This window comes from Theropithecus gelada, chromosome 2 (genome assembly GCF_003255815.1).
Source record: "Theropithecus gelada isolate Dixy chromosome 2, Tgel_1.0, whole genome shotgun sequence".
NCBI classification, from domain to species: Eukaryota; Metazoa; Chordata; class Mammalia; order Primates; family Cercopithecidae; genus Theropithecus; species Theropithecus gelada.
The window spans coordinates 123,520,034-123,535,459 of NC_037669.1; the positions used below are offsets into that span (position 1 = coordinate 123,520,034).

General features: G+C 38.8%; 1 protein-coding gene across 1 annotated transcript in view; it reads left to right on the forward strand.

Annotated features, from left to right (window-relative positions):
• Window positions 1–15,426, forward strand: part of WDR49 (WD repeat domain 49) — a 186,375-nt gene that overhangs the window by 154,698 nt on the left and 16,251 nt on the right. Inside the window, exons 17-18 of the mRNA XM_025376536.1 lie at window positions 5,039–5,148; window positions 9,435–9,581. Coding sequence (XP_025232321.1) covers window positions 5,039–5,148; window positions 9,435–9,581 — 257 coding nt within the window. The remainder of the gene's footprint in view (window positions 1–5,038; window positions 5,149–9,434; window positions 9,582–15,426) is intronic.

The following is a 15,426-nucleotide window of genomic DNA, read 5'->3' on the forward strand; positions in this document are numbered from 1 at the left end:
CTGGGTGCTCCTCTATTGGGTGCATATATATTTAGGATAGTTAGCTCTTCCTGTTGAATTGATCCGTTTACTACCATGTAATGGCCTTCTTTGTCTCTTTTGATCTTTGATGGTTTAAAGTCTGTTTTATCAGAGACTAGTATTGCAACCCCTGCTTTTTTTTGTTTTCCATTTGCTTGGTAGATCTTCCTCCGTCCCTTTATTTTTAGCCTATGTGTGTCTCTGCATGTGAGATGGGTCTCCTGAATACAGCAAACTGATGAGTCTTGACTCTTTATCCAATTTGCCAGTCTGTGTCTTTTAATTGGAGCATTTAGTCCATTTACATTTAAGGTTAAGATTGTTATGTGTGAACTTGATCCTGTCATTATGATATTAGCTGGTTATTTTGCTCGTTAGTTAATGCAGTTTCTTCCTAGCATCGATGATCTTTATATTTTGGTGTGTTTTTGCAATGGCTGTTACTGGTTGTTCCTTTCCATGTTTAGTGCTTCCTTCAGGGTCCCTTGTAGGGCAGGCCTGGTGGTGACAAAATCTCTAAGCATTTGCTTGTCTGTAAAGGATTTTATTTCTCCTTCACTTATGAAACTTAGTTTGGCTAGATATGAAATTCTGGGTTGAAAATTCTTTTCTTTAAGAATATTGAATATTGGCCCCCACTCTCTTCTGGCTTGTAGAGTTTCTGCCGAGAGATCTGCTGTTAGTCTGATGAGCTTCCCTTTGTGGGTAACCTGACCTTTCTCTCTGGCTGCCCTTAAGAGTTTTTCTTTCATTTCAACTTTGGTGAATCTGACAATTATGTGTCTTGGAGTTGCTCTTCTTGAGGAGTATCTTTGTGGTGTTCTCTGTATTTCCTGAATTTGAATGTTGGCCTGCCTTACTAGGTTGGGGAAGTCCTCCTGGATGATATCCTGAAGAGTGTTTTCCAACTTGGTTCCATTTTGCCCCTCACTTTCAGGCACCCCAATCAGACATAGATTTGGACTTTTCACATAATCCCATACTTCTTGAAGGCTTTGTTCATTTCTTTTTCCTCTTTTTTCTTTAGACTTCTCTTCTCACTTCATTTCATTCATTTTATCCTCAATCACTGATACTCTTTCTTCCAGTTGATCGAGTCAGTTACTGAAGCTTGTGCATTTGTCATGTATTTCTCGTGTCATGGTTTTTATCTCTGTCAGTTCGTTTATGGCCTTCTCTGCATTGATTATTCTAGTTGTCCATTCTTCCATTCTTTTTTCAAGATTTTTAGTTTCTTTGTGCTGGGTACATAATTCCTCCTGTAGCTCTGAGAAGTTTGATGGACTGAAGCCTTCTTCTCTCAACTCATCAAAGTCATTCTCCGTTCAGCTTTGATCCATTGCTGGCAATGAGCTGCGTTCCTTTGGAGGGGGAGATGCACTCTCATTTTTTGAATTTCCAGCTTTTCTGCCCTGCTTTTTTCCCATCTTTGTGGTTTTATCTGCCTTTGGTCTTTGATGATGGTGATGTACTGATGGGGTTTTGGTGTAGGTGTCCTTCCTGTTTGTTAGTTTTCCTTCTAACAGTCAGGACCATCAGCTGTAGGTCTTTTGGAAATTGCTTGAGGTCCACTCCAGACCGTGTTTGCCTGGGTATCAGCAGCAGAGGCTGCAGAAGATAGAATATTGCTGAACAGCCAGTGTACCTGTCTGATTCTTGCTTTGGAAGCTTCGTCTCAGGGTGTACCCCACCATGTAAGGTGTGGGGTGTTGGTCTGCACCTAGTGGGGGATGTCTCCCAGTTAGGCTACTCAGGGGTCAGGGATCCACTTGAGCAGGCAGTCTGTCCCTTCTCAGATCTCAACCTCCGTGTTGGGAGATCCACTGCTCTCTTCAAAGCTGTCAGACAGGGTCGTTTGCATCTGCAGAGGTTTCTGCTGCTTTTTGTTCAGCTGTGCCCTATCCCCAGAGGTGGAGTCTACAGACACAGGCAGGCCTCCTTGAGCTGCTGTGGGCTCCACCCAGTTCGAGCTTCCCGGCGGCTTTTCTTATCTACTTAAGCCTCAGCAATGGCAGGTGCCCCTCCCCCAGCCTCGCTGCTGCCTTGCAGTTAGATGGTAGACTGCTGTGCTAGCAATGAGGGAGGCTCCGTGGGTGTGGGACCCTCTTGGCCAGGTGTGGGATATAGTCTTCTGGTGTGCCCGTTTGCTAAGATCCTTGGTAAAGCGCAGTATTGGGGTGGGAGTTACCCGATTTTCCATGTGTTGTGTGTCTCAGTTCCCCTGGCTAGGAAAAGGTACTATTCCCCCTTGTGATTCCCAGGTGAGGCAATGCCTCGCCCTGCTTCAGCCCTCGCTGGTTGGGCTGCAGCAGCTGACCAGCACCGATTGTCTGGCACTCCCTAGTGAGATGAACCCAGTACCTCAGTTGAAAATGCAGAAATCACCCGTCTTCTGTGTCTCTCACGCTGGGAGCTGGAGACTGGAACTGTTCCTATTTGGCCATCTTGCTCCACCCCTCTTCTGCTTTATCTTCATCCATCACTTCTCCTCTTGAGAATATTTGCCTTGTTCCAGTCCCTTGTGCATTTTCAGAGTAACCACTCCTGCAAATGTCAGATGTCTACCTGTGAAAAGAAAGCAATAGATTGTTGACTTTATTTGTTGTGATTTCCAAGAGATGCTTTCCTACCCTCTGCCTACTTTTCTCCCTCTGTGGATAAAACTCTTTAGTGGAAATGGGCAAAATGTTTTGCTTTGATTTAGATTCCACAGGATGAGATAGTCAGAAAGCAAATGGTCTGAAAACAGGGAAGAGTTTAGTGTATTTTGGAAAAAAAATCGAGGTATGTCGTTAACTACTCTAAAGGGGAACCTCTTTACTTGTGCTCCCCCAATCTTTTGCACATGTTTACATGAATAATTCTTTTCTAGAAAAAGGTATATTCTTAATCCAATAACTGCAGGGCCTAACTGTACTACACTCCATGCTTTCAGTATCCAACACCAACTTCTTATTTTTGTAGATCCCCTTACTATCTTAAAATGCCTCTCTAAGGATATCATTATTTCTTGTCTTGAAAGCCTAAATAGTGGCTAAATACTAATTCTTACTCACATGAGATGGCATATGGCGAGGGATGCCATTCCAGTGCAATTGGGGAAAAACTGCCCACTTACCCAATCACAAAGCTCTCCTAAAAGGAAAAAAAAAAAATCTATAATTCCAAGTAATTTATGTTGATACTCTCCTGATTCAAGGAAATCATGATTAAGTACCTCCCCCCATCCCCTCTTAAATGTGCATTGTGCTTGAAAACTTGCTTCCAAAGAGTAGTATATGGAAAAAGGGAAAAAATAACTGTACAGTAGCTATTGTAAACATTACTAAAAACTTGGCAAATACAATGTTGGCCAGGTATTTGAAGTTAACATCAACCATGGAAGTCAGGTTGGTAGCATGCACACTTGGTTGGATGGGATCAGAGCAGCAGTTCACCTTTGTTGCTTTCCTCTCAACAACTCATAACCCCAGTCTCACTGTGAGAAGAATATCAGACAAACCCAAACTGAGGGATATTCTACCAAAAAAATCTGACAAGTATTTCTTAAAACTGTCAAGATCATAATAAACAAGAAAAGCCTCAAAAATTGTCACAGGCCAGAGACTAAGGAGTTAGACAACAAAATATAATGTTGACATTACAGAAAAATGACATTAAGAAAAAACTAATAAAACTCTAATAAAATATGGAATTCAGTTAATAGTAATGGTGCTCTGAAGAGACTAATAACATTTTTTGGCAATAGTAATGTACCAATATTGATCTCTTTATTGTGACAAATGGTAGTGTAAGATGTTATAATAGGGAAAATTGGTTGAGGGGTATACTGGAGCTCTACTAACTTTTCTGCAAATCTAAAACCTCTAAAATGAAAAGTTTATATATGAGAAAGCAATTAATACATTACTACTTAAAGTCATGCAAATAGCATCTGATATTAAATTTAAGAGAGATATATAGACTTTTTACTTGTATTGATATTTTAAAATCTTTTAAAATTGGAAGATACAGTAAAAATAGGGTGAAGGATAAAGAAAGCTGGAAATGAACATTACTTGAATGCTATTATTTATTAGGCACATTTCTGAACTTTCATCCATCTTATCTCCTTTAAATCTACAGGAAGAGTCCCATTACATTGAGGAGAAAATTGAGGCTGAAAGTATGGGAAACAACTCAGGGTCTTATAGCTACAAAATCCATAGAAGATATAAGAATAAAAGTCAGGGAGTGGAAGAATGGAAAGGAACTATAAAGGGCTGAGGGATGCGGGCAAGGGAGGCAGAAGGAAGAGGGTGAGTCAAGATCCCCAGGACTCTCCACGATTTTGTGATGATGGGTGTGTTTTCTGGCATGGTGCTCTGAAGAGACTAATAATTTTTGGCAACATAACTTATAGCTGTTAAGGTTGAAGTCTATGACAGTGAATTTTAAATAGATTTGAGATCATTTTCTGTTTTCTCACAAGATTATATACAGCTATGTAATGATTTTATTTCCCATGTTTTATTGATAAAAATTCTTTCTATGGATTCAAGTTACACTAAAGTTTTCTTATAAATTCATATGAGAAAGCCTCAAAAATACTGAACTATTTTACATTTTGGATGCCATAACCATAACTAAAGATACATGCTTAACACTGAATAAATAAGCTTTGACACAAAGCATTGATGCTTACTTCTCATTATGTAATTTATTAATAAGGCAAGGATAATGTATGTGTTTCTGTAAAATTTTCTTCTGAATAATTTTTTCTCTAACCTTGTTGCTATGGGGACAGGGCCTTTGTTTGATTAGACTCTTGGACACTCTGGCTCTCACTCTTTTCTATTATCACCTGGCTAGCAGGCATTTTGTTAAAAGATATGGCTTGATTAGTGTAAACAAATATCACTACTTCTGTTCACAGGAATAGATTGGTTTTTTTTCGGTCAAAGATACATCTAGCCAGAAAGAGTCTCTTCATCCCAGTGGTTAATAATGTATTTCATCATGAATTATTTTCTTCCAGTGTCAGACCATCAGAAGATATAAATTTAGGCATAAAATATAAGGAAAGAAGTACCTGCATGAAAGAAACACAAAAACCTTATTATGGTGAAGTTATAAAAAAATCATTCAGTAAGTAGTCTCTGTTGTTAATGTATTTTTATAATGTTATTTAATAGATTAGTGTGAATACAAATGGCTACTTTGTGTGTTGGGAATGTACCTATTCCTTAATAAACATGAATGTAATGTCCTGTGAACCCCATTTAACAAAGGAGAAAATTGAGGTACAGAGACATTAAGTCACCTGTCCAAGGCCTCACAGAATACTAGCGGAAAAAGTGTAAGGTCTAAGTCAGTGTGTTGGACCACTCTTGTATTGCTATAAAAAAATGCCAGAAACTATATAATTTATTTTTTAAAAAAGAGGTTTAATTGGCTCACAGTTCTACAGACTGTACAGGAACCATAATGTTGGCATCTGCTTGGTGGAAGGTGAAGCAATAGCAGGCACGTCACAGGGTGGGAGCAGGAGCAAGAGGGAGTGGGGGAGGTGCTACACACTTTAAACAGCCAGATCTCTGAGGACTCACTACCATGAGGACAGCACTAAGCCGTGAGGGAATCACCCTCATTACCCGAACACCTCTCAACTGGCCTCATCTCCAACACTAGGGATTACATTTCAGCATAAGATTTGGGCAGGGACAAGTATCCAGGGTATATCATTCCATCCCTGGCACCTCCAAATCTCATGTCCTTCTCCCATTGCAAAATAAAACCATTCCTTCCCAATAGTCCTCCAAAGTCTTAACTCATTCCAGCAATAATTTAAAATTACAAAGTTCAAAGTCTCATTTGAAACAAGGTAAGCTTCTTCCACCTACAAGCCTGTAAAAGAAAAAACAAGTCATTTACTTCCAAGATAAAATGGGTGGTGGGGGGGTGGTGGGGGGCGGGGCGGGTGAGATAGGCGTTGGGTAAACATTTTCATTCCAAAAGGAGAAATTGGCCAAAAGACAGGGTCTATAGGCTCCAGGCAAGTCTGAAATTCAGCAGGGCAGTCATTACATCTTAAAGCTCCAAAATAATCTCCTTTGATTCCATGCCCACATCCAGGGCACAATGGCACCAAGGGTAGGCTCCCAAGGTCTTGCACAGGTCTGCCACTGTGTCTCTGCAGGGTACAGCCCCTGTGGTTGTTCTCATGGGTTAGAGTTGAGTGCCTGCAGCTTTTTCAGGCATAGGATGCAGCTGCCAGTGAATCTACCATTCTCAAGTGCGGAGAACAGTGGCCCTCTTTACAGAGCTCCACTAGGCAGTGCCCCAGTGGGGACTCTGCATGAGACCTCCAACCCTACATTTCCCATCTGCACTGTGCTAGTAGATGTTCTCTGTGAGGAGTCTGCCCTGCAGCAGGTTTCTTGCTGGGCACCCAGGATTTTTTTTTATATTCTCTGAAATCTAGATGAGGCTGCCAAGCCTCCTTCTCTCTTGCACTCTATTTACCTGCAGGCTTAGCATCACATGGAAGCCACCAAAGCTTGTGGCTTACTCACTCTGGAGTGGCTGCCTGAGTTGTATCGGGCTCTTTGAGCCACAGCTGGAGCTGGAGCAGCAGGGATACGGAGAACAGTGCTATAGTCCTTGTAGGCCTGTGGGCCTGTGATGGGAGGGGCTGTCTAGAAGGCCTTCAAGGCCTTTTTCCTGTTGTCTTGGATATTAGCTCTTGGCTCTCTTTTAGTTATACAGATCTCTTTGGCAAATGGTTGCTCCAGAGCCTGCTTGAATTCCTCTCCTGATAATGCTTTTTGTTTGTTTGTTTGCCACATGACAGGGCTTCAAATTTCCTAAACATTTATACTCTGCCTTTTCTTTAAATATAACTTCCAACTTTTAATCATTTCTTTGCTCCTACGTCTAAGCTAGGCTATTAGAAGCAGCCGGGGAATATCTTGATGCTCTGCTGTGTAGAAATTTCTTCTGCTAGATACCCTAAATTATCAATGTTAAGTTCAAGCTTCCACAGATGCCTAGGCCATGAACACAATGCAGCTGAAGTCTTTGGTAAGGCATAATATGGGTGACCTTTGCTCCAGTTCCCAGTACGTTCTTCATTTCCATCTGAGACCTTGTCGGCCTGTACTTCACTGCGCACATCACTGTCAGCATTTTGGCTACTACCATTTAACCAGTCTCTAAGAATTTCCAAAATTCCCCTCATCTTCCTGTCTTCTGAGTTCTCCAGACTCTTCCAAGCTCTGCCGATTAGCCAGACCCAAAGCCACTTGCACATTTTTAGGTATCTTTTTAGCAATGCCCCACTCTTGGTACCAATTTTCTGTGTCAGGCCATTTTTGTATTGCTGTAAAGAAATATCTGAGACTAGGTAATTTATAAAGAAAAGGGATTTAATTGGGTCACCGTTCTGCAGGCTGTACAGGTATGGCACCAACATTTGCCCACCTTCTGGTGAGGGCCTCAGAAACCTTACAATGATGGTGGAAGGTGAAGGGGAAGCAGACAATATCACATGGTGAAAGTAGGAGCAAGTTGGGGGTAGTGCCACACACAGTTAAACCACCAGATCTTGTGAGAACTCACTCACTATTGCAAAGACAGCACCAAGGGAATGGCACTAAACAATTCATGAAAAAATATATCCCCATGATCCAGTCATCTTCTACCAGGCCCCATCTCCAACACTGGGGATTACAATTCAATGTGAGATTTAAAGGGAACAAATATCCTAACTGTATTAGTCAGAAAATATGTGTGAAGTACCTAATACAGTTCTAAAAAAAGAGATGGCACCAGAATTTTTATTCTTTCCCTTAAGTGTTTAAGAAATGAAGATGAATAAAAACTATTTTTGCTCTCAGAAATCCTGAAGCCACACAGAACAATGCATTAGTCTAGTTGTTGACTGACCAGAAAAGAATTATAAGACCAGTAACCTGAAACAAACGAATCATTATTATACTAAGGTATATTGTTTAGAAACATAGATGAAAATCCTTCCTGAAGCTTTATTTTATATTAAAAATATGTTACTTACTACAAAATAATCTTTTCAACTTATGTCCAAGGGAATGTCACACTTTCATAGAGCAGATATGTTGATTTCTAAATTTCTGATGAAATTTTGCTGTAAAAAGCTGCCTAATTATTTGTTAACATTCAATGCCCATTTATCAAGTAATCTCCACAGAATTTTTGTTAGGTTTACATGAGATAGATATGTAAAGCACTTTGACTACTGCCTGGCATATTACAGCAACCAATACAATCTTATTAGTAATGTTGTTATTGTTATACCTCGGAGCATAACCTTTGGGATTAAATATATTTCAGCTTAAGTCCATGGTCTGCTATTTAACAGTTACGTGAACTGAGACAAACTACTAAAGCATCATAAGCCTCAGTTTCCTCATCTGTCTTAAGGGCACAATGATACCTTACATGTTGTAAAGATTTCTTCTTTAATTTGACCTAGCACATTAAGTTTTCAAGGAGTGGTCCCTGGCCTAGCACCATAAGCATCAACTGGAACTTACTAGAAATGTAAATTATGGGACCCTCATCCCTGCTTTCCTCCATTAGTCAGAAGCCAAGGGGATCACACAGCAGTCTATGTTTTAGTAAGCACTCCAGGTAATTCTGATGCCTGTTATAGTTTGAAATCCACTAACATAAAACAAGACTTGTTCCATATCAGCTGCTGAATATGGATTAGTTTCCTTTTCTTAGGTACTGGGCCATCATCATGACAAAAACCCAGTTCCTACCTTCACAGAACTAACAAAGAAACATAAAATTATATCTCAAATTGAGCTTTTATAGATTTCCATTCTATTATCCAATTATTACATGAAGCACAGAGAATTTCTTTTCACTTTGTTCAAGACTTTGCTTTTAAGAGCATGATTAAAATAGATTTCTATCATCTCATTGTGTGCATAATAAATACAGTAACACGGCTCTGGTTTATTTGATAACATTATTTAAAAAGTACCTGCCAATTCAAAATTTTAGATGTTTTGTTAAACTAAACACTGAAAAAAATAGATTCCATTTCACAAAGGATACAATTTTCTTGTAGATAAAAGAAAAACTGGAGCTTTTCCAAAACTGCAGAATATTCATTTTCAAGGGAAAATAGCAGAAAAATACAAAATAAAAAAAAATGAATGGGAAGCCTTGAGTTCCTTTTTGGTTCCTTTGAATAAAAAGCACTATGGATTTATTTTGAACAGCTGTGTTTATAGGGTTTGCAGATCACTGCAGCTGTACCAGCTGAGTAATAGGAAGGTTAAATTTATAAACGTTAACTTGGAAATGTGCTAGCTCTTTCCAAGGAATTAATGATATTGTACTCTTTTTCTCCCTGTCTACCTCTAAAACCTGCTGTTGTGAAGGTGCATTTAGGTCATTAAGCATTGGAGTCCTGGAAGAGCTGCCGGAAGTGAATAAACCTGCTTTCCTTCTAGACCCTGAGAAATACTTTAGGAAAGAGCCAGAGGAGGAGCATCCCCAAATTCCAGAGGCCCCGTCACTTTTTGAAAGTAAGTTCTCAGCCATCATACACCTCTACTATCCCTTTCATGAAACTTAATCATTTAAAAATAGAGTAGAAAAGCATGAAAATAACAAGTGTTTGCCTTGTAGGTTGCCGTGAAACAAAGTGTGGTTTGACTGTTAAGATTTATAGTTCAGCTGCTGATCTGTGCTCTCAGATAGGACAGCCAACAGGCTGGGATATATGAAATGAATATTTTTATTTTGTTCCTTTTCTGAAGTTAGAATGCCACGAACACGTATCCATGAATCTTCCATGGATGAGAATCTCTCTCCCCAAATAACCTTAATTTTCAAAACCGATGCTGGAGGAAGCCATCATAAGACCACTTTAGAACACAGTGTCTGGCAATCTTGTTTATTTTCATGTGAAACACTCTAAATAGAGACGACTTAAAATGTATTGTCTTAAAGTCTTCCAGCTGCAGAGCTAGGCTAATGAGATGAGAAGACAAGAAAGCTTAAGTTGGAAACTATAAGTGAATGATGTCTAAAGATATAGAAACAAGATGTACAAAATAATTCTTTATTTTTCGGACTATTATAGTCTTCTGAATTCTTAAAAGTTTGAGGAATAATTCTGTAGAAAAATTCTTCCAGCAAAGAAGGGTCCTGTGGGAGAATAGGTAACACAACCTGATTCTCAGTGAAGCACTCAGAAAGCATATGGACACTGCAGGGAAGCTTATTTAAAATAATTAATAAAAAGTTCAAGTTTTCAGCTTGTAAGAATCAGAAAAAATCAGAATTAAACTAAGCCATCTGAGATATGTGGTTTCAAAACTGTTAAAATCCTCTGAGCTGGGATTCAACATCATCCTTGAGAAATAATAATGTTTGCAGTAGAAAGGTGTTTCCTTATATCCACAGTTAGGGAAGTTTAAGAGTCTCCTCTTTGCTTTGTGCCTATGGAAAGGGAGAACAGCTGGTCAACATTTTTGTTGTTGTTGAAATTCTACTTATAGGCAAGGTACAGCTGTCATACTTCATTACCATAGTTTACAGTCTAATTATTATCAGGTATTTTTTTTCTTTTTCTTTAAAAAAAACACATTTTCCTAGAATTTCTCTTTGCTTGCTCTTGCGTGGGTAATCTATGGTTTCTGCTCATTTCTCTTAAAAACGAACCCAGAACTTTAGGGCTTTTTTGCGGGCTCAGAAAATGATACCCCAAAATATACCACTTTGGCATGTTAAGTGCTTTGAATGAAGTGGATTGAAAGGCCTCAGAACCAGTCTCTCTTACCTTCTCCTGCTGTCTACCCTGCTTTTCCTTTCAAAGTTCAGGGAGGGTTTCTCTCTGAAATTCCCCTATCTGACTGAGGAGGGTTCTTCCTAAAGAAATGCAACTGTATTGAACCCCCTCTCTAGGAATCTCATCAAACAACCAGTTAATGTTATTTATCAGAGGAGAAATTAAAAGTCATCACCACATCCAAACAGGCTATTGCCTACTTTTCTGGAGGGTGCTCTAAAATAACTCTTTTTTAACCTAAAAGACTACCTGCATAATAAGACAACCTTTGTTCACAGTGCAGTTCTACCCCTCACCTTTTAAAACTTGTCATCAGCTCCGCCAGAGCACAAAGAAACTTTGTCCTGGGCTATTTTCTGTTCCTTGGGCTCATTCATTTCCCCTAAAAAGTATTTACTCTTCCTGTAAAATTGCCTACCCTTCTCACCCTCCCTCCTCCACCCTGCCATTTGCCATTTCCCTCTTCTCTGTGAATAGGGTATTTAAACTTCAACCCTCTGGCCCTTCTTTGAGTCTCATATTTTGTGGGGTTTTCATGCACATGTGTACATTAATAAATTTGTATATTATTACCTGTTAATCTTCGTGTTTTCAATTTACTTCAATAAGCTCAATTGCCCAACCTCCAGAGAGAAGGTTGAAACTCCCCTACAGCTCTAAATAACTCTTAGTGTGGCTGATAAGGATTTCAGTCTGTCATCCCATCATTTTTCACCAGGATGACTCACTTTCAAGAATGAAATGGGGGCTGGGCATGGTGGCTCATGCCTGTAATCCCAGCACACTGGGAGGCCAAGGCGGGTGGATCATGAGGTCAGGAGATTGAGGCCATCCTGGCCAACATGTTGAAACTCTGTCTCTACTAAAACACAAAAAATTAGCTGGGCATGGTAGTGCACGCCTGTTGTCCCAGCTACACAGGAGGCTGAGGCAGGGGAATCTCTTGAACTCGGAAGGTGGAGGCCAAAATTGCACCACTGCACTAGCCTGTCGGGGGGGGAAAAAAAAAGAATGAATATGGGAAGTACTTATCTTGTCCTTGTGAGCCACAAATAGACATGAAACAGGAACGACCACTAAAAAAGATCCGGACATAGGACAAGGTTGTAAAGATAGTCCAGATACAGGTATACATACAGGAGGAAACCAAGACAGAAAATGGAGTCAGAATTGAGGTAAGATGAATAGGTGACAGAGAATATGCAAAAGCTGGAGGAAAGAAGCGAGAGAGACAGGTAATGAAAGCAGAAAAGGCCTGTCTTCAGTGGGTGAGAGTTCCTGCTTCTATGAAGAATCTTTTATATAATCTGTGGCAGAAGGAAGCCACACATGAATTCTTCATATGGGCAGGGAAGATGTGTGGGTGAAGAGGTGGGGTTAATGGCTGGGCAGAAATAACCAAAATACCTAAAAGACTCTAATAAATTTTCAAAGAGAATTTTTTTCCCCTGGATTTCTTATTAAAATTTCCTGTAACTTCCCCACGGTTTTTAAAATATGTTTTCTTTCTTTTGGTTTTTTATTTTCTTTCTTCAGTTTTTCTTCTTTTACTTCCCTGTTTTGAAAGTGTTTCCTCTTACTTGCCTTTCCTGCAAGTGAAAATAATTTTCTTTTTAAAGCTTCACCAACTTGTGAGAGAAACAGATGCAGATTATTGATGACATAGGACACCACCAATGAGGTTCCACGAAAATGCCAGGAAAAAAGTTTGACTCATTCTGGCTGGAGCATGGGAAAGAATTCAGTCACATTCGAGCTGGGACTTAAAGGATGAGTAGGTCAAAGATGAGGGAGAAAACAAGGAAATAGTGAGGAAGGACATATCAAGGTTGAGGAAAGAGCAGAAGTCAAAATGAATCCAAGTTGGCTACAATGAGTGACTTCAGGCATTGAGACATTAACTGAGTTTTACACGTGTTAGTAGAGGTAAAGTAAAATGTGTTTGGAAGGTGTTAAGTTAGAGGTACTGGTGTGCCATTTACAAATAAAGTTCTGGAGGATTGAAGCAGATTGTATATACACTCTGTGATATCATAGTCTTCCACAAGCAGATACTGAAATAATGTTTGTTCATTTTTGTATTTAGCTTTTCCTAGGCTAGATTGCATATAGTAGCATTTGTGCTGGATGCTGAAGATGCAGAGATAATATGTAGATACCCAGCCTTCAGAGATCTTGACATCGAAGTGGAGTGGGGAAATAGATAAATAGACAAATAATTATATTCTACAACAAGGGCTATGATAGAGATACATACTGCATACTATGGGAACACATGAAAATCCAGAGATGACTTTTCAGGAAAACCAGAGTATACCCGAACTAGATGTTAAAAGTTAAGTTGCTATGAGCCAGGTTGAAAAAAAAAAAAAAAAAAAAAAAAACGGCGAGGGATGATACTCTGGTAGAGGAGTGGTATAGGCAGCTCTAAGGTGGTATAAATAATATGGTGTGCTAAGGGAGTTACATGTAGTTGCCTCTGGCTGGGTTCTAGAAGGAGCTTGAAGAAAATGAGGCTAGACAGGTAGGTGGGGGGCAATGGAGCATCTAGTAAACTATACTAAGGACTTTGACATTTATTTAATCAGAAGTAGGGAGCTATTGAAATATTTTAAGCATTCTGAATTTTACCATTTTATATCCTATATTACCTCTTCAATGTTTATATTTATTTGTATTATTCTTAAAGTGATTGTTCTAGAAGTTACAATGCTTTTTCCTGTGCTCTTTATTCCTTCTTGTGACACTAGGCTTTCATCTGAGACCATTTTCCTTCAGTCTGAAGAATTTTCTACAGAATTTCTTAAAATATGGGCCTGCTTGTGAATAATTTTCCCAGCTTTTAGATGTCTGAAAAATGCATTTATTTCATTTTGACTTTGGAAGGATATTTTCATTGGATTTAAAACTCTAGATGTCAGGGTTGTTGTTATTGTTGTTGTTTCAACTTTTTAAAGTTAACATATTTCCCTGCATCCATAGTTTCTGTTTAAAATCCTGCTCTTAATATTATTGAATCATCTTATTCTGGCTGCTTTTAAAATCTTTCTCTTTAGCCTTGGTTTTCAGATGTTTTACTGTGATGAGTCTAAGTACTGTTTTGTGTGTGTGTGTGTGTGTGTGTGTGGTGTGTGTGTGTGTATTTATGCTACTTGGGGTTCATAGAAAGTTATCGAATGCATCTTTCTTCAATTTTGAATAATTCTCAGCCATCATCTTTATCCAAATTATGTTTTATTCTATTCCTGCTCTCTTCTGTGATGGAATAGCAATTACACATATGCTAGACTGTTTAATTATATCACAAATGTTTTTGATGCTCTTTTAATAAGTGGAATTAAATAATGGAATAAATAAAATGGAAAAACATTTTATTTCTTTAGGTAGGCTTCAGTTTCTATATTTTATATTGACCAGTCTGCTTTTAAACCCATCTAATCAGTTCCCAGTTTCAGATTATACATTTATAATGTATATCTGAAATTATATATATACACACATATTTATATACTTTCAGTTTTGGAATGCCACTTGAATCTCTTTTATACAGATTATAGTTCTCAGTTAAATTTTTTTCATCCATTTTGTTCATCTTTTCTCTCTGTTTTTGAAACATGTTTATAATAGTAATTTTTAAAATCCTGGTTGACTAACTCCAATATCTGGATAATCCTTGGATTGCTTCTAATACATGTTTTTGTCCTCTTGGTTTTTAGTCTCATTTTTCCTGCTTCTCTGCAAGTCCTGTAATTTTTATTACATGACAGAAAATTTAAAAGATCTATAGACACCAAAATTAATATTTTCTCTCAGCAATGGTTCACTCTTTCCTTAATTCAGCAGAGAGAATAAGATGCTGATGACCTTAATCCAATTAGGACTTGAGCTGGGTCAGTGCTGAGGTACAGGTTTAGTTAGGCTTAGTCCAATTCTGATTTCAAATGTCTGTTTTAGGTTTCTCCTTTTAATGGGGTATTGTCTCCCACGTACTGCAAAACTGCAGAAAACATTACTCTGCATTTCCAGTCCAATCCACAGTCTCGCACACCACCCCAGGGCTCAGAGAATGTCCTGTGGGAAAGATGGGCCAAACTCTGACATTTCTCTAGATTCCAATACATCACACCAACCCACATAGCCATCAAAACACTTCCAAATTTACTTTCCCATGATAGAGTCTCTCAGTCGAATGCAGGTCTGTTTCTTAGCAATGCCCAAACATAATAAATCCTCAGAAAGAAGAAAATACTTGCAATTTTAGCTCATCTAGGAAGGGCCCTACCATCTCTGGAATTAGTTATTTTGGTCATTATTGCTTCCACAGCCTTCTGATGGCTTTAAACATATCATTTGTAATTTATCTTTTTTTTTTTTTCTATCTGGTGCAGTAAGAAAGATAACCTGCAACTACCTATTAAATCCTATCCAGAAACAAAATTCCTGTTGAAATGTTTAAAACAAAGTGTCATGACCAGATCTGCATTTTAGAAAGCGTTCTGAAAACTGTGGTAGATACATTAGTCTAATGGGGCTAGACTGAAGGCAGCAATATTATAGTAATGGGAACTTGTGTGCAG